The sequence below is a fragment of the Bidens hawaiensis genome, unplaced genomic scaffold, assembly GCF_021521415.1.
Source record: "Bidens hawaiensis isolate Kalapana, Puna unplaced genomic scaffold, B.hawaiensis_p1.1 tig00005181_1, whole genome shotgun sequence".
NCBI lineage: Eukaryota > Viridiplantae > Streptophyta > Magnoliopsida > Asterales > Asteraceae > Bidens > Bidens hawaiensis.
In genome coordinates, this window is record NW_027491333.1 from 1293275 (window position 1) to 1309773 (window position 16499).

At 35.3% G+C, this 16499-nt stretch overlaps 2 protein-coding genes across 2 annotated transcripts; one reads left to right on the forward strand and one right to left on the reverse strand.

The window, feature by feature from the left end:
- LOC143629329 (methyltransferase-like protein 2) lies at nt 1-3248 on the forward strand. Its single transcript, XM_077098631.1, has 9 exons — nt 1-294; nt 385-607; nt 705-847; nt 998-1031; nt 1148-1223; nt 1441-1618; nt 1732-1821; nt 1897-1996; nt 2847-3248. Exons 1-9 carry the CDS (start codon nt 1-3, stop codon nt 2990-2992), a joined length of 1284 nt encoding a protein of 427 aa, XP_076954746.1. The 3' UTR covers nt 2993-3248.
- Nucleotides 3249-3277: 29 nt separating this feature from the next.
- Nucleotides 3278-4613, reverse strand: LOC143629330 (geranylgeranyl pyrophosphate synthase, chloroplastic-like). Its single transcript, XM_077098632.1, has one exon. The coding sequence runs from the start codon at nt 4510-4512 to the stop codon at nt 3409-3411; it is 1104 nt and encodes a 367-aa protein (XP_076954747.1). The 5' UTR covers nt 4513-4613; the 3' UTR covers nt 3278-3408.
- Nucleotides 4614-16499: the final 11886 nt, after the last annotated feature.

The window sequence follows — 16499 nt, forward strand, 5'->3', positions numbered from 1 at the left end:
ATGGCGGAAGCTAAAACAAACAAGGAAAGGCGCCTATCAGTGTTTAGGAAAAGAGGAATATACTGTTTGGAAGAAGGTGTTTGTTGTTCAAAGGTGATATTCATTGATCCAGTTGGCGTGCTTAACCTCTCCTACACGCATTTTAGGGTTACTCCCTCTTCTTACTACTCTCGTTTCTTCCAACCCCCCATTCTTCTTCTTTCACAAACTCAACCAAAACGTAAACGTAAACACAAAAACAAGCCTCCTCGCGAGCTTAACCAACGAGAACTAGCAGCCGACGAACGCCATCAGGTTCAATTATTCAACACATTCTTTTCATAGATAGTGTAATGCGGTATGAAATTGAGTCTATATTAATTCCTTCTTGAGTAATTGCTACAGAGAGTGAGGCCGTTGTTGATCAAGGCGCACGAGTCTTTGCTCCGAGCTAATGATCTGTTGCCATATTTGGGGAATTTGAGAGTTGATGATGGCGGTACGTTTGATCCGAAATCGGCGGTAGTAAGTGACGAGCAGTCGTTTGTTGAGCTTGGGAGTGTATGGCAAGCTCCACTGTTTGAAATTTCACTGCATCTTAATCAGGAGGATCATAGGCTACCTCCAGGTAATTGCCCTGACTGTTGCGGATGTTAGTTGTATTTTTACTAATAATAAAATCAGTGATGATGATGATGATGGTTCTTGATTAATTGGTTCCTTAGGTTGCACATCTGTTGTTCAAAACTGTGAAATAAGGAATGTTCCTGCGTTCGGGAGCTTGGTTGCGAATGAGACGAACAGTGACATGGAGGCTGATTTTCTAAATTGCAGATACATAATACCGAAGCATAGTTCTTTCTACATGGTATGCTTATGTTTTTAATATTATATATTAAACAATATATGGTATTGGTCAAAGGGTCTATGAGTTGGTGCAATAGATCTTGAAAATTGTTATTGAATATTCAAGTTTGTCTTACAGTCTTCATTTGTTTGATTGACTCACATGTGGAAGTCTGATTTGAAGCAGATTCATGGCATAATCCCTGGTAATGTTTGAAATATGCAGTTAATGTATTTGATATATTGTAGTATTCATGACCATTTTGACCGCACAAGCTTTGTCTAACATGAAATTTTGAATCTTCATTGCATACTTTTGCAGAGAAACATGAATGTGGATTCAATCTTATTGTGATTGATCCACCTTGGGAAAATGGCAGTGCTAACCAAAAATTGAAGTAAGTGTCTTCATTTTATTGTTAGCAATTATGTTACATTCATCAAATGGTGCATAAGTAGTTATATAACTAGCACCTTAACTGCATGTCTAATACATCATAAATAAGCTGGCTTGGCTAAAACTTGCATAATATCATATTAAAGTTAATATCAAAGACTATGACATCTTACACCAAATGTACAGTTTTTGCTAAATCATGTTTCTTGTGATTTTAGGTACCCGACTTTGCCCGATCGATACTTCTTGTCTCTTCCTATTAAAAGACTTGCTCACGCTGACGGGGCGTTGGTAGCTCTGTGGGTAACCAATAAGGAGAAACTGCGGGTATTTGTTGAAAAAGATTTGTTCCCAAAATGGGGAGTCGAGTACATGACAACTTATTATTGGTTGAAGGTGATTTGGCTTTTATCTTTGACTCTTTCTGAGATTGTTTTAAGTTGTTAATTTTTATTGTAGAATGAATGTTTTTAATAAATTGATTTAAGGGCTCCATTTTTTAATAACAGGTTAAAGCAGATGGTTCTTTGATAAGTGAATTGGATCTGTTTCATCATAGACCATATGAATGTCTTATCATTGGTTACTGCTATGGAAAGGTAACGATGTAACATGTTTTATAATATACTAGTATTTTACCTTTTGTAATAATTAATATATTATGTGACGTTTAGGACGAAGATTCTGAGTATATTACAACGCTAAAATCTATTCCAAATCATCAAGTGTTCATCAGTATCCCTGGAGATTATTCAAGAAAGCCCCCAATTGGAGGTATTAGCCTTGTTAATATTCTTAAAGCTGTTTGTACTAGAGGTGTTCACGATCTAGTTTTGACGGTTTTTGCTCACCGGGAGCCAAACTGTTATTAACAGTTTTTAAATATAAAATGTCGAAATCAAGCTATTGAAATTTAAAACCAAAGCAAATCGTTATGGTTTGGGCTTATTGGTTTCACACTTTTACCTTTATACAAAAATGCATAAAAATATAAAATGAAAAAGTTGTCAAAATGTATAAAAACAAGCCGTCCATAGGCCAATACCTAATACATAAAAAAAAGTCTGAATACATTAAAAGCTGTTCAAATACATCAAAGTAGATGAATAAACAAGCTCTTTGATTTTTTTCAACACATCTTGATAATCAATACTTAGTTTTAATCTTCTTGACAACGGGATAGACGATAATGTTCCTAACACTGATCTGTTTTGTGTTCTTTTCATTGTTTATATGCGTAATTATAGTATGGAACTAGTTAGCACACATAAGTGTGAAGAAAATTAAAGCAAAGTATTGATTATCAAGATATGTTGAAAAAATCAAGGAGCTTGTTTATTTATCTAGTTAGCACACTTGATGTATTGGCACACTTTTTTAATGTATTAGCCATGGACTGTTTGTGATTTTGACGACTTTAATATTTTATGCACCTTTTTATAAAGGTAAAACCAAACCATTTATAACTTTTTGGTTTAGTTTTATATTTTAACTGTTTGGATTTAGTTTTGGTATTCAAAAACTGTACTTACAGTTTGAGCTCAAAACCGGTCTGTGAACATCCTCACTGTCAAACATCCATATCATCATTTCTTTAAAATTCTGATTCAATGGGTTTTATTAGAGATGCTACGGGAGTACATACCGGGTTTAGAACCTGCTCGTTGCCTTGAACTGTTTGCTAGAGAATTGTTAGGTGGATGGACTTCTTGGGGCAACGAACCACTTCGATTTCAAGATTCAAGATACTTTTCTAGGAACGGCCAATAAATAAGGCCGTTTACATTATGGACTGCATTGATCTACTCACACAACTTTGCTATGGTTATCATCACAAACAAGTTACACTTACAAATAGGTCAATTTAACGAGTCATCCGAATTATTTTGACAACTAAAAATGACCCAGGGGCGGACCTATGTATTGAGGAATGGGGTCAAGAGGCACCATTGATTTTTCAAATTGAAATATGTTTGTAAAGCAATATCTAGACTTGATTTCAATGAAAATATGAAGGCATGACCATTCTTGTTAACCTTTGAATCTTGTCACATGTATAATTAAGGATTAAAATGATAATACAACTGATTAGTATTATAAGAAAAAAACTAATTTGCCTCACAGTATCAAACCAATCAGAATGGTAAACTAGATTTCAAATTTTCAGTACAATAATATTATCAATATCAGTTCTGTCGGTATGCTATATACTCTGCCAGAGCCACCAGCGGAGCCACTGCCGCCTCTGATTCAAACTCCTCCAGCTGTTGTTTAGCCTCCGCCAGCAACTCCTCCGCAAACTGTCGTGACTTCTCTAACCCCAACAGTTTCGGGTACGTCATCTTGTCCACCAACAGATCTTTGCCTGCAGTTTTCCCTAATTCCTCCGACGACTTAGTAACGTCAAGTATATCATCCACCACCTGAAACAACAACCCAATACACCTAGCGAATTTCCTCAATTTCTCCACTTGGGTTTCACTCCCACCCCCCAGTATAGCGCCCAACACGACGGCTGCCTCCAACAAGGCAGCCGTCTTGTGTATATGAATAAACTCAAGCTGGTCAAGTCCGATATCCTTCCCACCTGTGGAAGCGATATCCACCACTTGACCGGCTACCAACCCTTCCGTCCCAATAGCCTTAGCAAGCTCCCCAATTGCCGCCAGCACACGTGCTGGCGACGTACCGACAGTGGACCTCGAAACATACTCAAAAGCATACGCTAAAAGCGAGTCCCCAGCGAGGACCGCAACGTCCTCGCCATAAACCTTATGGTTAGTCGGCTTCCCACGGCGAAAATCATCATTATCCATACAAGGGAGGTCATCATGAATCAATGACATAGTGTGTATCATCTCGACTGCACAGGCAGCCGGCATCGCGGTCGATTCGTCACCTCCCACTAATTCACAAGCAGCAATACATAGAATGGGCCTGACACGTTTACCCCCTGCAAGGAGTGAGTACCTCATGGATTCATGGATAGTTAGTGGGTTTCTTATTAATATGGATTCATCAAGAGCTTTATTAACCGAATTACCCTTCTCCACCATGTAAGTTTTGAAATTGAAACTGGGTTTGATTTCATTTTCACCAACAGCTACATGCTCTTCTTTAACAATTGCTGCAGAAATTGTGGATCTTTGGTGAATCTTGAAAGTGGGTTTGGGGCATTTAAATGGGTGGGTTGGGTGAATCAATCTGATGAATGAATATGATGAAGATGAAGAAGCGTTAAACATGGAGCATGATTGAACACATGAATCAACCAAAGTCATAGGCCTCATGTTTTATCCGGAACAAGTGGTGGATCTGAGGTGGGTTGTACTATGGCTAAGAAATGGGGATCTGAAGTCATGGGGGTAACATGTAAATGCAACACAAAAAGTGGGAAATGGAGATCCATGTTGTACCTCATCCTCTACCCAACTGATAGCCACTTGCCATACCTCGTGGATAACTATATCTTTATTTATTTTTGGTATTGCTATTTTTAATTACAGCTATTGGTTATGAATAAACTATATCTTTTTGGGTTTTTTTTTTAATTAAACTTATCGATTGTGATTAAAAACAAAACTAGTTCGGTGGGGTGGTGAGGTGGTCAGGGTGTAGAATACGAGGCCAATGCTTCATGGTTCAATCCTTGTAAAGTGTAAAAGTTTAGTCGTTAAAGAAAATGATAAAAAAACATCTAAATAATCTATTATAAGTTAATTATCTCATTATGTTATTTATATACATATATAATGTTTTTATATACATTTATATTTATAATTGTAATCATAATATATAGTATAGCATATAATGTTTGCTTACTTTATTAGTATAATTTACACATACGTTAATATATATATACTAGTTTGATCCTTCCATGTTACTGGAGTTTATTCAAATTTTTGTTTTTAATCGTTTTGCTATTTTATGATAATTTATTTTATATTTTAACATAGTTTTGTTTTAAGTTAATACATATATATTAGTGTGTTATTATATTTTTTAGCGTTTGGGTTTTTTCAATTGAGAGTGTATGTTTTTTAGTTTTTTAACGAACAATATAAACGAACATGGGCATAGAGTTGCACATCATAACCGGTTAACCGGTTCCTAACCGGTTTCTAACCGATTTTGTAACCGGTTAGTAACCGGTCCAATCCTAACCGGTTACTAACCGATCCTAACCGTCGGTTAGTAACCGGTTTGTATATTTGATTTCAAAACCGGTTATTAACCGGTTAAACGAACCGGTTAACCGATTTTTTTAAGTATTATTTTATAAAAAACCGGTTATTAACCGGTTAACCGGTTCGGCCTAACCGGTCAAAACCGCTTCTCCAGCCGGTCAAAACCGGTTACTACCCTAACCGAAAAACCGGTAAAACCGGTTATTGCCCTAAAAAAAACCGGTTAGCAAAAAAACCGGTTATAGGTTAACCGGTTAACCGATTTGTGCACCTCTACACGGGCATGTTGATTTTTTTAAATGAACAAACATGAACACAAATATTTGTCTACTGAAAAAGAGGACATTGATATAGTTGACGATGGTGGGTAGTATTGGAAGTTAACCGGCGAATGAGATGATAGACAAGCAACATAGAACATGTAAAAGAGATAAATTAAATTAGGGTTTTACGATGAAAGTGTTTACCAATAAATGAGATCTTATAACCCATTTAGGGGCTATAGGGTTTGGTAAGACCTATAACACGTGAAAATTATTCTTTGATGTTATAACCCGTTTAAGGGTTATTGATGTGGGTATAATGATGCTCTCACAACTAAGCTTTAGACTCCTAAAGAAACCACACAAAACCGGCAAGTGTACCGATCACTAATAGTATAGCACTATGGAAGTTCGAGTATCGAACACAAGGACACTTGAAAATGATAAAGATACTTAACCCTAACCAAGACTCACCTAATAATATTTAAACACTTTTTAAGATTTAATTAACTACTTAACTTAACTAAATTAATTAACTAGACTTAACTAAACTAAACTTAACTCTTAACAAAAGTTGGAAACTTGACTGCAGTTGGAGAAAAACGTCTACCTAGGTAAGAATCATATTGAAGGTATAATAAGGCAATGGATCGATGAATCTCAAGACACCGGTTCCTAAGGATGACACAACTAAGGTTCACTCAAGAAAGCTAGATCACCTCTCAGTCTCACTAACAAACTCTAACTTACACTTAGTTGATTTTAAGAACAAACCGGGAAACGAATTGTTAGAGTGCACTAATGTCGACTCTCCTCTCGGTCTCACCGACACACTAACCTAATGGAGACGAATACTACGCAACCAAGGATAGAGGAACAATTTAGTTTAACTTAAACTAGATCAACTAATCGCTCACAAAACCCAAACCCGGCAAGAACCGAACCCGCTCTCGCGTGATCCTAATCCTAACAAGTAAAAGCTATGATACGAATTTACTTCCTATCACCTCCCGGTCTCTAAGAAGGTGTTCACCCGCTGAATATAATCAATTAACTTACCCACTTGAACCCTACGGTTGTACACCCCGCAAACAATCTCTAAACACAAAGTAAAGAGTTCAAACAAGCTAAAATCAATCAAAACCGATTCAATCAATCTAAGCAAGAGGTATATAAGTATAATTAATAAAAACACAGCCACTAAACACAACCTAATTCAATATTAAACCAAACTTTCATTAACAAATCAAGCCGTGATGATCAAACAATCCAATAAACTCATCAAAACCAAACAATAATCATCAAACCTAGGTAGAACAAAAAGGTTTAGCCAATCATAATCAATGAACAGTAGATAAAATAGATATAAATGATAAACTTGTTCCTATAAATCTGATTACAAAAGGTTTGAATGCTTAAAAACCAAAAACGAACACACAAACGTTAAAATAGTCAAAACCGACAACCGAAGGATAAAAGATAGAACCGTAAGCTTGTCCTCCTTGGTTTCTCCTCTAGATCAGGTGTGGTGGCTGATGGAATGGTGATAATTTCGTTCATAGGGTATAAACCCTTTATATATATGTTTAAACACTTCTTTCCTAATATAAAATAGGTTAAAACAAGCCCACAAGGCCCACTAGAAGACAAAATAGTCGTTTTTATGATTTCTGGTTGTTCTTGGCAGCCTTGGGACATGTTGGAATCTACCACATGCTTCTTGAATGGTATGACCTGTTCGCGTAGCTCGAACATGACATTTTCTGACGTTTTTCGACTTTCAGCTCGTTTATCTTCGTTTTTGCGTACCGGCTTCATCCGAGCTCCGTTCTAGCTGATTCTTTTTTCATTTGACTCGTTTTCTCGCTCTCTTCAACATGGGACCTATCACATACACAAACATGTAATTTAATGCAAGAATAACAAAATAATCGTTAACGTTTAAGCACAAAATAACATAAAAACTATTAGGAAAACATGTGTGTTTTACACCACATCAAACATCCCAACACTTAAACCTTTTTCGTCCCTGAAAAAGAAATTTACACAGGATCATAACCAAGTGAAAAACAACAAACTCCCAGATTATTAATCATTATCAAAACATAAGAAACAGCTCGACATATTGACCGCGATTGCCGATATTGTTGTCCACTTAAACCCAGCCACTAACCAATCAAGCCCCCCTTTTGCATTAAACGTTTAAAGTCCAAAAATTAAGGCTACACCTACCCCATCTCAGACAAAGAGAGCTAGAAGAACTAGAGTCGAAGCAAACTGGTTCGACAAATCACCATAAGCCAATGACTCGTTGATAGTACTAATTAGATGCACTCGGTGAAACTTGATGGATGAATGGTCCTATGGAGGTCGTACGAGCTATTCCTAAATATTATTGGACTTTGTCCTATAAATTCCTAATTTGATATTTATTGACTAAGAACCTTCGAGCCCCAATAGCGATAACCTCAGAGTCACTATCCCCTTAGCAACGCGTAAACTCTAAGTCTCGTCTAGTATGTGCATCTTTGGCCTCTTTTACTAACTTTAAAGAGTGCTTCTTTGGCATTTTACAATACATAACTTTCTTCACAAGCATTTGCTTTTTCTTGAACAACTTTTGAGAATACACAAACACAACTTTCAATACATACTCTTATTTTTTTCTCTTTTTTTTCATCTTTTTTTTACATCACCCTAATATATATAACTATTTCTAAGCTCGTAAAAAGATAGACATGTGGTGTGTGCTGGTTTTGAGTGCATCTAAGTATAACCATCTCAAAGTTTTCAGATTATGGTAATCCTTTCTAAGAATCGAAATTCGGTTTTACCGTTTTTCAAATTATTATATATATAAAAAATCTGCTAAAGAGGACTATCAAAGCTAGTTGGGCCTACCGACACATCCCAAATCAGATATGCAAACCATCTCTTCTTTTATTATTATATTATAATTTCAAAAGTTCCGAGAGTTCGTTAGCACATTGGTAGTAATGTCATTTCCTGCTTAACATAGAACAAAAACAATTTTTAAGGGACAATTTTTCCTTAAAACTTTTTTTTTTAATATTAACTCTCAAGATTTTCAATATTCTTTTATTTTTCATAAAAATTAAAACGTCAGTTTCCCATCCCCACACTTAAATTTCACATTGTCCTCAATGTGAGACAAGGAAAAGACAAAACTAAACATAAAGAAAAATAAAGTGGAACAGACTCCCCTGGTATATGTGATCATGAAAGTGTCATGTGAATCATGTTCCTCGCTCTCCTATTCGAACACAAGCTTAAAACTCTAGTGCTCTCTATCAAGCTATCACTAACGAACGAAAGCGGCAATCCTTATGCAAATTGCATCCCCACACTTGTTTAAAACTCTAGCTCATCAATCGTCATCAGCCAACCAAGGAATAACCTGCAAGTAAGAGAAGAGACACCTGACAAAACTCGAAAATAAAAATAAAATGAAAATAAATTAACAAGAAAAGATATTACCGGGTTGCCTCCCGGGATGCGCTAAGTTTATTGAATAGTCTTCAGCCGGACTCGCTCCCAAAACCTCAATCAGGAGGCTTCTCCTTTATCCTCTTCCCATCGATGCTCCTCAAAACTCTCCTCTTACAATTGGTCGGGAAGAAACCAATTGCACAGCTCTCATGGGACCGACCATATGAATTAAACTCGGCCCACCAACTCTTGAATTCCCCAAAAAATGATCCCCTAAAGTGAAACGGGAGTGACGAACTCTTCTGCACACTATGATCTTTGAGCCTAGATATCCTCCTTATTCTTTTAGCCAACTTTTTAAACCCCAACACGTCCCGAATGGAGATTGAGTACGGTTCATGTTTTGGTTTTTCACATTCAAAGTGCAATGGTGGAAATAGTGATTCACCAACCACCTCATGTCTCTCCTCACAAGGCTTATTCTTGATCCCCGCACTTGGCTCGTTATACAATAGATCCTCAAGCAACTTCAAATCGCCAAGTGGGTCAAAATCTCCTTCATCTATCATGGTGAAATCCATCAACTCTTCACCAAACTCATCCTTAAATTCTTCCTCCCAAGAGGGAACATACTCCTTTACTCTCTGTTCCTCCATTCCGGTATCTTCAATCTCACTTAGGGTTTCAAACAAAGGTGGATTAAAAGGTGGAATATATTCCAAATCCTTTCTAATGGCGAACAATACATCGTCCATTATTGATTCCAATTCTGGGGTTGGCTCTAATATATTTCCCGATAAGTCTTTATACCCTAAGAAGTTCCCCATTTGATCATATGCAAATTGGTATGGAGGAGGCTTTACCACAAGTGATTCCCATGGAGCTTTCCGTGCCTCGACTTCTATCCTCCTTCGCTAATAAGCATCATGTACCCAGTGATCTCTGCCACACACTTTGCACCATGGCGTTACAACGGGTCGTCCTAACATATTTCTTTTAAAGAAGACTCAAAAGAAAAGGATCACGGGCACCAGATAAAAACAGAATAAATTAATTAAAATAAAATTAAACTAAAACTAAACTAATTAAAATAACTAATCTAATCTAATATACGAAAATACAATAGGTAAATCCTAACTCGGGTCGTTCTCAGTACGCCTCTAACCGTGTCCCCGGCAACGGCGCCAAAAACTTGATGTGGGTATAATGATGCTCTCACAACTAAGCTTTAAATTTATTAAACAAGACTCCTAAAGAAACCACACAAAACCGGCAAGTGTACCGATCACTAATAGTATAGCACTATGGAAGTTCGAGTATCGAACACAAGGACACTTGAAAATGATAAAGATACTTAACCCTAACCAAGACTCACCTAATAATATTTAAACACATTTTAAGATTTAATTAACTACTTAACTTAACTAAATTAATTAACTAGACTTAACTAAACTAAACTTAACTCTTAACAAAAGTTGGAAACTTGACTGCAGTTGGAGAAAAACGTCTACCTAGGTAAGAATCATATTGAAGGTATAATAAGGTAATGGATCTACGAATCTCAAGACACCGGTTCCTAAGGATGACACAACTAAGGTTCACTCAAGAAAGCTAGATCACCTCTCAGTCTCACTAACAAACTCTAACTTACACTTAGTTGATTTTAAGAGCAAACCGGGAAACGAATTGTTAGAGTGCTCTAATGTCGACTCTCCTCTTGGTCTCACCGACACACTAACCTAATGGAGACGAATACTACGCAACCAAGGATAGAGGAACAATTTAGTTTAACTTAAACTAGATCAACTAATCGCTCACAAAACCCAAACCCGGCAAGAACCGAACCCGCTCTCGCGCGATCCTAATCCTAACAAGTAAAAGCTATGAGACGAATTTACTTCCTATCACCTCCCGGTCTCTAAGAAGGTGTTCACCCGCTGAATATAATCAATTAACTTACCCACTTGAACCCTACGGTTGTACACCCCGCAAACAATCTCTAAACACAAAGTAAAGAGTTCAAACAAGCTAAAATCAATCAAAACCGATTCAATCAATCTAAGCAAGAGGCATATGAGTATAATTAATAAAAACACAGCCACTAAACACAACCTAATTCAATATTAAACCAAACTTTCATTAACAAATCAAGCCGTGATGATCAAACAATCCAATAAACTCATCAAAACCGAACAATAATCATCAAACCTAGGTAGAACAAAAAGGTTTAGCCAATCATAATCAATGAACAGTAGATAAAATAGATATAAATGATAAACATGTTCATATAAATCTGATTACAAAAGGTTTGAATGCTTAAAAACCAAAAACGAACACACAAACGTTAAAATAGTCAAAACCGACAACCGAAGGATAAAAGATAGAACCGTAAGCTTGTCCTCCTTGGTTTCTCCTCTAGATCAGGTGTGATGGCTGATGGAATGGTGATAATTTCGTTCATAGGGTATAAACCCTTTATATATATGTTTAAACACTTCTTTCCTAATATAAAATAGGTTAAAACAAGCTCACAAGGCCCACTAGAAGACAAAATAGTCGTTTTTATGATTTCTGGTTGTTCTTGGCAGCCTTGGGACATGTTGGAATCTACCACATGCTTCTTGAATGGTATGACCTGTTCGCGTAGCTCGAACATGACATTTTCTGACGTTTTTCGACTTTCAGCTCGTTTATCTTCGTTTTTGCGTACCGGCTTCATCCGAGCTCCGTTCTAGCTGATTCTTTTTTCATTTGACTCGTTTTCTCGCTCTCTTCAACATGGGACCTATCACATACACAAACATGTAATTTAATGCAAGAATAACAAAATAATCGTTAACGTTTAAGCACAAAATAACATAAAATTATTAGGAAAACATGTGTGTTTTACACCACATCAGTTATCCGGGTTTGATGAGACCCATGACCCGTAAAAATTATTGTTTGATTATGAAAAAGTTTCACAAATAAATGAGATGTTATAACCCATTTAAAGACTATCCGGGTTTGGTAAGACTCATACCCGCTAATGGTCAAATGCATGAGAAGACTTTATTTAGAAATCAACCAATCTTGTGGCTCTAAAAAATGGGGGGGGGGGGGGGCAACCTGAGAGTGACACATAGGATTTAATGGTAAGCAATTATATAGATAGTTAGATATTATATTCAAATATTTTTTTTTAGGTTATATGATAAACCCACGAATTTGGAAAGAAAGCATGAGAATGCTTTATTTTGAAATCAAGCAATCTGGTAACTCGAGAGCGATGTGAGGGCGACACATAGGATTTTATGGTATGCATTAGTTTAAAAATATTTATTTGATATGTAAATCCCTATAAAATTGAGTGTAGATTGAATTATATAGAAATACTAGTTTTTATCCCCCGTATTACGGGGTTGTTTTATATTATTTGTTCTAATATTTATTTATTTTTTGAATTTGTATTTTTTTATTGTATGAAAGTTAATAATATACTTATGATTTGGTGATAAATTGTTTCACAAATAAATGAGATGTTATAACCCGATTTAAAAGCTATATGGTTTTGATGAGACCCAAGACCCGTTTATTTCTTATACTATAAAATTGGTTTTTAGTTATAAATAGTATTTATGAAAATTAATAATATACCTATGGTTTGATGAGACCGAAGACTCGTTTATTTTTTTCACTATAAAATTGGTTTTTTAATTTAAATAATATATATACTTTTTTTAAAATAAATAAGATATTAAATTTTAGTATATCCTATTTTATAGGATTTTTACATCAATAATTTTGGTGAGAATAATTTTTAATTTAATGAGATGTTATAACCCGTTTAAGGAATATCTGGGTTTGGTAAGACCCACACCCATGAATTCGGGTCAAATGCATGAGAAGCCTCCATTTAAAAATCAAACAAATCTGGTGACTCCGAAAAAAGGGGGAGCGACCACATCGCGACACGTAGGATTTTTATGTTTTCGTTTATATATATTATAGATAATTATATATTATATTGTTATTATTATTATGATAACAAATATATAAATAAATAACATGTATATGAGAATATATCTCCATGAATGTACGTATTAACGTTAATTCCTATTCTGTTTAATTTGTAATTGAAATTTGTGAGATATCTAGTTTTATTTTTTTATTAATTAATTATATGGCATAGTTTTTTTGAATGATGGATAAAGTATATAAAGTTAAAAGTATTTGAATATTATTTTATAGTATTTGAATAAAATAGATATGAAATTTGTGAGATATCTAGTTCTACTTCTGTTATATTTTAAAATAGATATGAAATTTGTGAGATATCTAGTTCTACTTCTGTTATATTTTAAATTATTGTTTAGTAATTAGTATTTTACGTTAACCTTTTAATATTTATTATATTCAAATATTCATTTTTTTAGGTTATATGATAAACCCACAAATTTGGAAAGAAAGCATGAGAAGGCTTTATTTTGAAATCAAGCAATCTGGTGACTCGAGAGGAATGAGGGAGCGATGTGAGGGCGACACATAGGATTTTATGGTAGGCATTTATATAGATAGTTAGATTACAAATGCATACAAGTTTTAAGATAATAAGTAGTTTAGGCATGTGAGTCTAATCGAGTTTGATATGTATATAAGCACTAATTCTAGAAGCTCAAGCTCGTTTATGTTTGGGTTGATTCAAGTTTATTGTGAGCCGATCTCGAGTAATTCAACACAAATCATCTTGAGAAGAATCATACTTTCAAAAATCACGGATATGGACATAATTCCTAGTCACATGGTGACACATTTGGGCCTTTGATGTGGATTTTAAATGTTAGATAAAGGGAAAGTTATCATATAAAGTAAAATTTCGTACTAAGCGTGCGAACTAAATAAAAAACTGAAATTTGGACGGTGGTATTAGAGGTGCACAAAAAACCCGTACCCCGAGCTGGACCCGAGAAAAATACTCGGAACCAGTTATTTTATACCCGGGTATTCAATACCTGAAAAACAGAACCGACCCTACCCGTAGGGTATGGATAGGGTATGTTTTTTGAGCTTAATACCCATACCCGGAACCGTACCCGATTTATAACCCGTAAATACCCGAAACCGGTCATACCCTATATCCATAGTCGGTTATACCCGATACCAATTTTCTAATACCCGAAATAATACATGAGTTTTTATAGTATATTTTTATGCTTACTTCACAACTTTTATGTTTAAGTTTTTTAAATGCATATTATTAAGTAAATAATTTGTACTTAAGTGGATTTATGGTTTTTGTAATATAGTTTAATTATATAAATTACAAAGCAAATTTAAATTTTAAACAAATTTAAAATGAATAAAAAAATACAAATTCAAAACCGGGTATTAATACCCGGTCGTACCCGGACACATACCCCGTTCCAATACCCGGTTATACCCGAACCCGATCATACCCTACCCGGGTGCATAGGGTTGAGTTTTTTTCCTCAATACCCTACCCGATTTTTCAATACCTGATCATACCCGAAACCGGTTCAATACCCGAACCCGGGTATTAGATAAAACCCGATCTGTGCATCTCTAAGTGGTATAGTCGTAAATAACAAGAAATTGATTATTCACCATTCACAAATAAAATCGCTCAACATCTTTATCAAGTTTAATAAGTTTCATTAAATTGTTTCCCAAGTTCCATCAAAATAGCTCAGCATCTTCGTTAAATTAATTGATTTTAGAACTACAATCATCAAATTAATTTGATTTTAGAACCGAAATCATGAGCTGTACACTTCAAATTTAGTTTTGCGATCGTTCAATTAAACACACGTAATGCACTAACCAGTCGATTAAAGGTTCTGAAGTTTTTAGGGGTTTTAAAGGATGTTAAGGTGTAGTAGAAGATAGAATAGTTACTATACTAGAGTAATTATTTATATAACTTGAGTAATTATGAAATCAAACAAATCTAAAATTGATGATCGAACCACCAATAAAATCCCCTATTTCACAAATTACTCTACTTATCTATATTACATTATAAAGCATATTGGCAACCTTCCATCTGCCTCTAACACTGTGTTCCCGAGTTTTATTTAACGAGGGGAGGGGAAGGAAGGGGAATTATGACAGGAAAGAAAGGTAGGGGAAGGAAAATATGTGATTTTATTTCGTGTTCCCGAGTTTAATGAAAATGAAAGAAAAGGAAGGAAAATTAAACATTTTAAGTGTTCCCGAATTAAGAGGAAAAGAAAATAAAGATTCATTTTCCTATTATACCCTTTAAGTAAATTATTACATTGAGTTAAATATAAGGGTAATTTAGGAATTGATAAAAGTTATAACTAAATACAAATATTTTCTCTCCTAATCTCTCCAATTTAGGAGGATGAAAATATGCTTAAGTATTCTAGCATTTTCCCTTCTTTCCCCGAACCCTTCCTTTCTTAAAAAATATCTAAAACTTGTTTGTGTAACATTTCGATTTTTCGCATTTTATTTTAATAAATTGTATTTGCACTCGAATCCATATCCGTATTTATAAACCCGACTAAGCGATTTTAGCATTTCATTTGGTTAATAAATAGTTATATCGTATTGATCGATAAGCGTGAAGTTCGTTAGTTTGTCTTCTAGAGGATCGTTAATAAACCGTAAGGATTGGAATGGTCATTTTTGTTAAGAGTTCATATATTCCATTCAAGTTTTAAACTATTAATAAAGGTCTAGGGTCCTTTAGGTAAATTCGCTAATATATATATAAACCTAAACCAAACCCTAGCCCCCATCTCTTTCTCTTATTTTCCGGTGCCGTTTTCCGGAGACCGGAATTGGCTCCGGCGAGTCCCAAAGCACCACCACTGACCTCCGACACCACCACTCTCCTTCTCCGGTAACCCCATCACCTCCGGCACCCTTTCATTTCCTTTCCCTCGTTTTTCCGACAACAGTTTCGGTGGCTGCAGGCTACAGCGCTGGTTCAGGGCGGTAACTCTCAGCGATGCGGTCGCGTGGATATATTATTTGCTTGATTTCGAGTTCGTATGACCAAGTTATGAGCAAAACAAGAAAGGGTTCGTATTCCGGCTGTCGGGTCAGTTTTCCTGCTGACTGTTTGGTTTTCCGGCGACGGTGAAGGTGTTTTCCAGTGACGAAAACAGGTACAGATAGTGGAGTTCAATGAGACGGTCGTGTGGATAACTTATTTGCCTAAATCAGAGTTCGTTTGTTATGGTTTCGAGCTATTCGACTATTTCTTTTTGTAAGTATTTTAAAGGTTATAAAACTTATAAAAATTAATATTAAATATAAATAAACTTTTTCGTATTAAAACCGAACACCGTTATAACCTGTTTTCTCGGCTCGACTCGTTAAACTAACTTAATATATATATATGTA

What these genes read in the sequence shown, in the direction of transcription:
- LOC143629329 (XM_077098631.1), top strand. Translation starts at nt 1, where the DNA reads ATGGCGGAAGCTAAAACAAACAAGGAAAGGCGCCTATCAGTGTTTAGG. An exon ending in AGCATAGTTCTTTCTACATG is followed by an intron (nt 848 to 997) that starts GTATGCTTATGT and finishes CACATGTGGAAG; the next exon opens with TCTGATTTGAAGCAGATTCA. An exon ending in AGTGCTAACCAAAAATTGAA is followed by an intron (nt 1,224 to 1,440) that starts GTAAGTGTCTTC and finishes TTGTGATTTTAG; the next exon opens with GTACCCGACTTTGCCCGATC.
- LOC143629330 (XM_077098632.1), bottom strand. Translation starts at nt 4,512, where the DNA reads ATGAGGCCTATGACTTTGGTTGATTCATGTGTTCAATCATGCTCCATG.